Raw genomic sequence first — 1033 nt, 5'->3', positions numbered from 1 at the left:
TACCTGCCCGTTGTTCAGCGGCTTTAAGGGCTGACCCCCGTCCCCTGTGAGCGGTGGGCGAGCAGGTAACGCCTGCCGTCCGCTGCGAGGGCGCGTCGCGATGCGCTCGGCTGTGCGAGGTGCTCAGTCCCGTTTCGTGCGCTGCCCTGTCACCGCAGCAGTGCTGGTCCTGGCGTGGGTAGGATGAAGATGTTACTAAAAGTGCTCTCGCTCTCAGGCTGGCGGAGGTTGTGCGTACTCGTATGGTTTATAAACTCGGTGCTGGTATGCTGGGAGTTTTGGTTGGATTGTGGTAGGGTGTGTTTGATACGCAGACATCACTAATTAGTGATTATAGTTCAGTTTGGTTGTAATGATAATGGTGATACGGCATACGCACGCATCTGCCACTTGTGCGCGCACTCACAAATGCATGGCTGTGGGGTTTGTGTGCGTTCAGCTGCACTTTTGGAATTGTAGTGTGTCTTGCAAAACATGCTGAGAACTAGACTGAAATTTTCGGGGTTTTTTTGTTCAGGTTGCCCTTCTAAAATGACATTATTTTTTTAGCTGTATGAAAAAGTTGCCACTTTGTGTAGATGATGGAAGGTTTGTGCAACTCTCCTTTGCATAGAGATGGTGGTCATGAAGAACATCCCCAGCTACTGGTACAAACACAACTTCTGCCCAGCTTGAGCTCCAGCTCTCTCTCAGTGTTTACCAGGATGGTGGTGTGTCCCAGACCCCTGAAGAGGCACAGAGACATCTAGGGGCTGGGCTGTCTGCCATGTGTAAGGACAGGATGAAAGGGCCAAACGGAGCCCACTGTATTTTGGGTGGGGTGCTTGGTGGGATGGGAACCAGAAGGAGCGTGTTGTGGAGGGCAGTAGGGTAGGTTTCTGCTGAGCTCTTTGAGCGGTTGGGTGCTCCACTCATTTAAAGCATCTGCTGGCCTTCCCACAGGTCTCCATGCTTCAGAAGAAACTGAAGAGTGGGAGATCGTCTTCCCCGCGCTGTGGAGCAGGGGTCAGCAGGAGCCAGTGGGTGGCAGCGG

At 53.0% G+C, this 1033-nt stretch overlaps 1 protein-coding gene across 1 annotated transcript in view; it reads left to right on the top strand.

The window, feature by feature from the left end:
- The first annotated feature begins 100 nt into the window (after positions 1–100).
- Positions 101–1033, top strand: part of ADAMTS19 (ADAM metallopeptidase with thrombospondin type 1 motif, 19) — a 154341-nt gene continuing 153408 nt past the window's right edge. Inside the window, exons 1-3 of the mRNA XM_009889716.1 lie at positions 101–178; positions 579–588; positions 922–1026. Of these exons, the coding sequence (XP_009888018.1) occupies positions 101–178; positions 579–588; positions 922–1026 (193 nt within the window). The remainder of the gene's footprint in view (positions 179–578; positions 589–921; positions 1027–1033) is intronic.

Source organism: Charadrius vociferus, unplaced genomic scaffold (genome assembly GCF_000708025.1).
Source record: "Charadrius vociferus isolate BGI_N301 unplaced genomic scaffold, ASM70802v2 scaffold377, whole genome shotgun sequence".
Lineage (NCBI taxonomy): Eukaryota > Metazoa > Chordata > Aves > Charadriiformes > Charadriidae > Charadrius > Charadrius vociferus.
The sequence above is the reverse complement of the archived record's forward strand: the minus strand, read 5'-3'. Positions and strand labels throughout refer to the sequence as shown.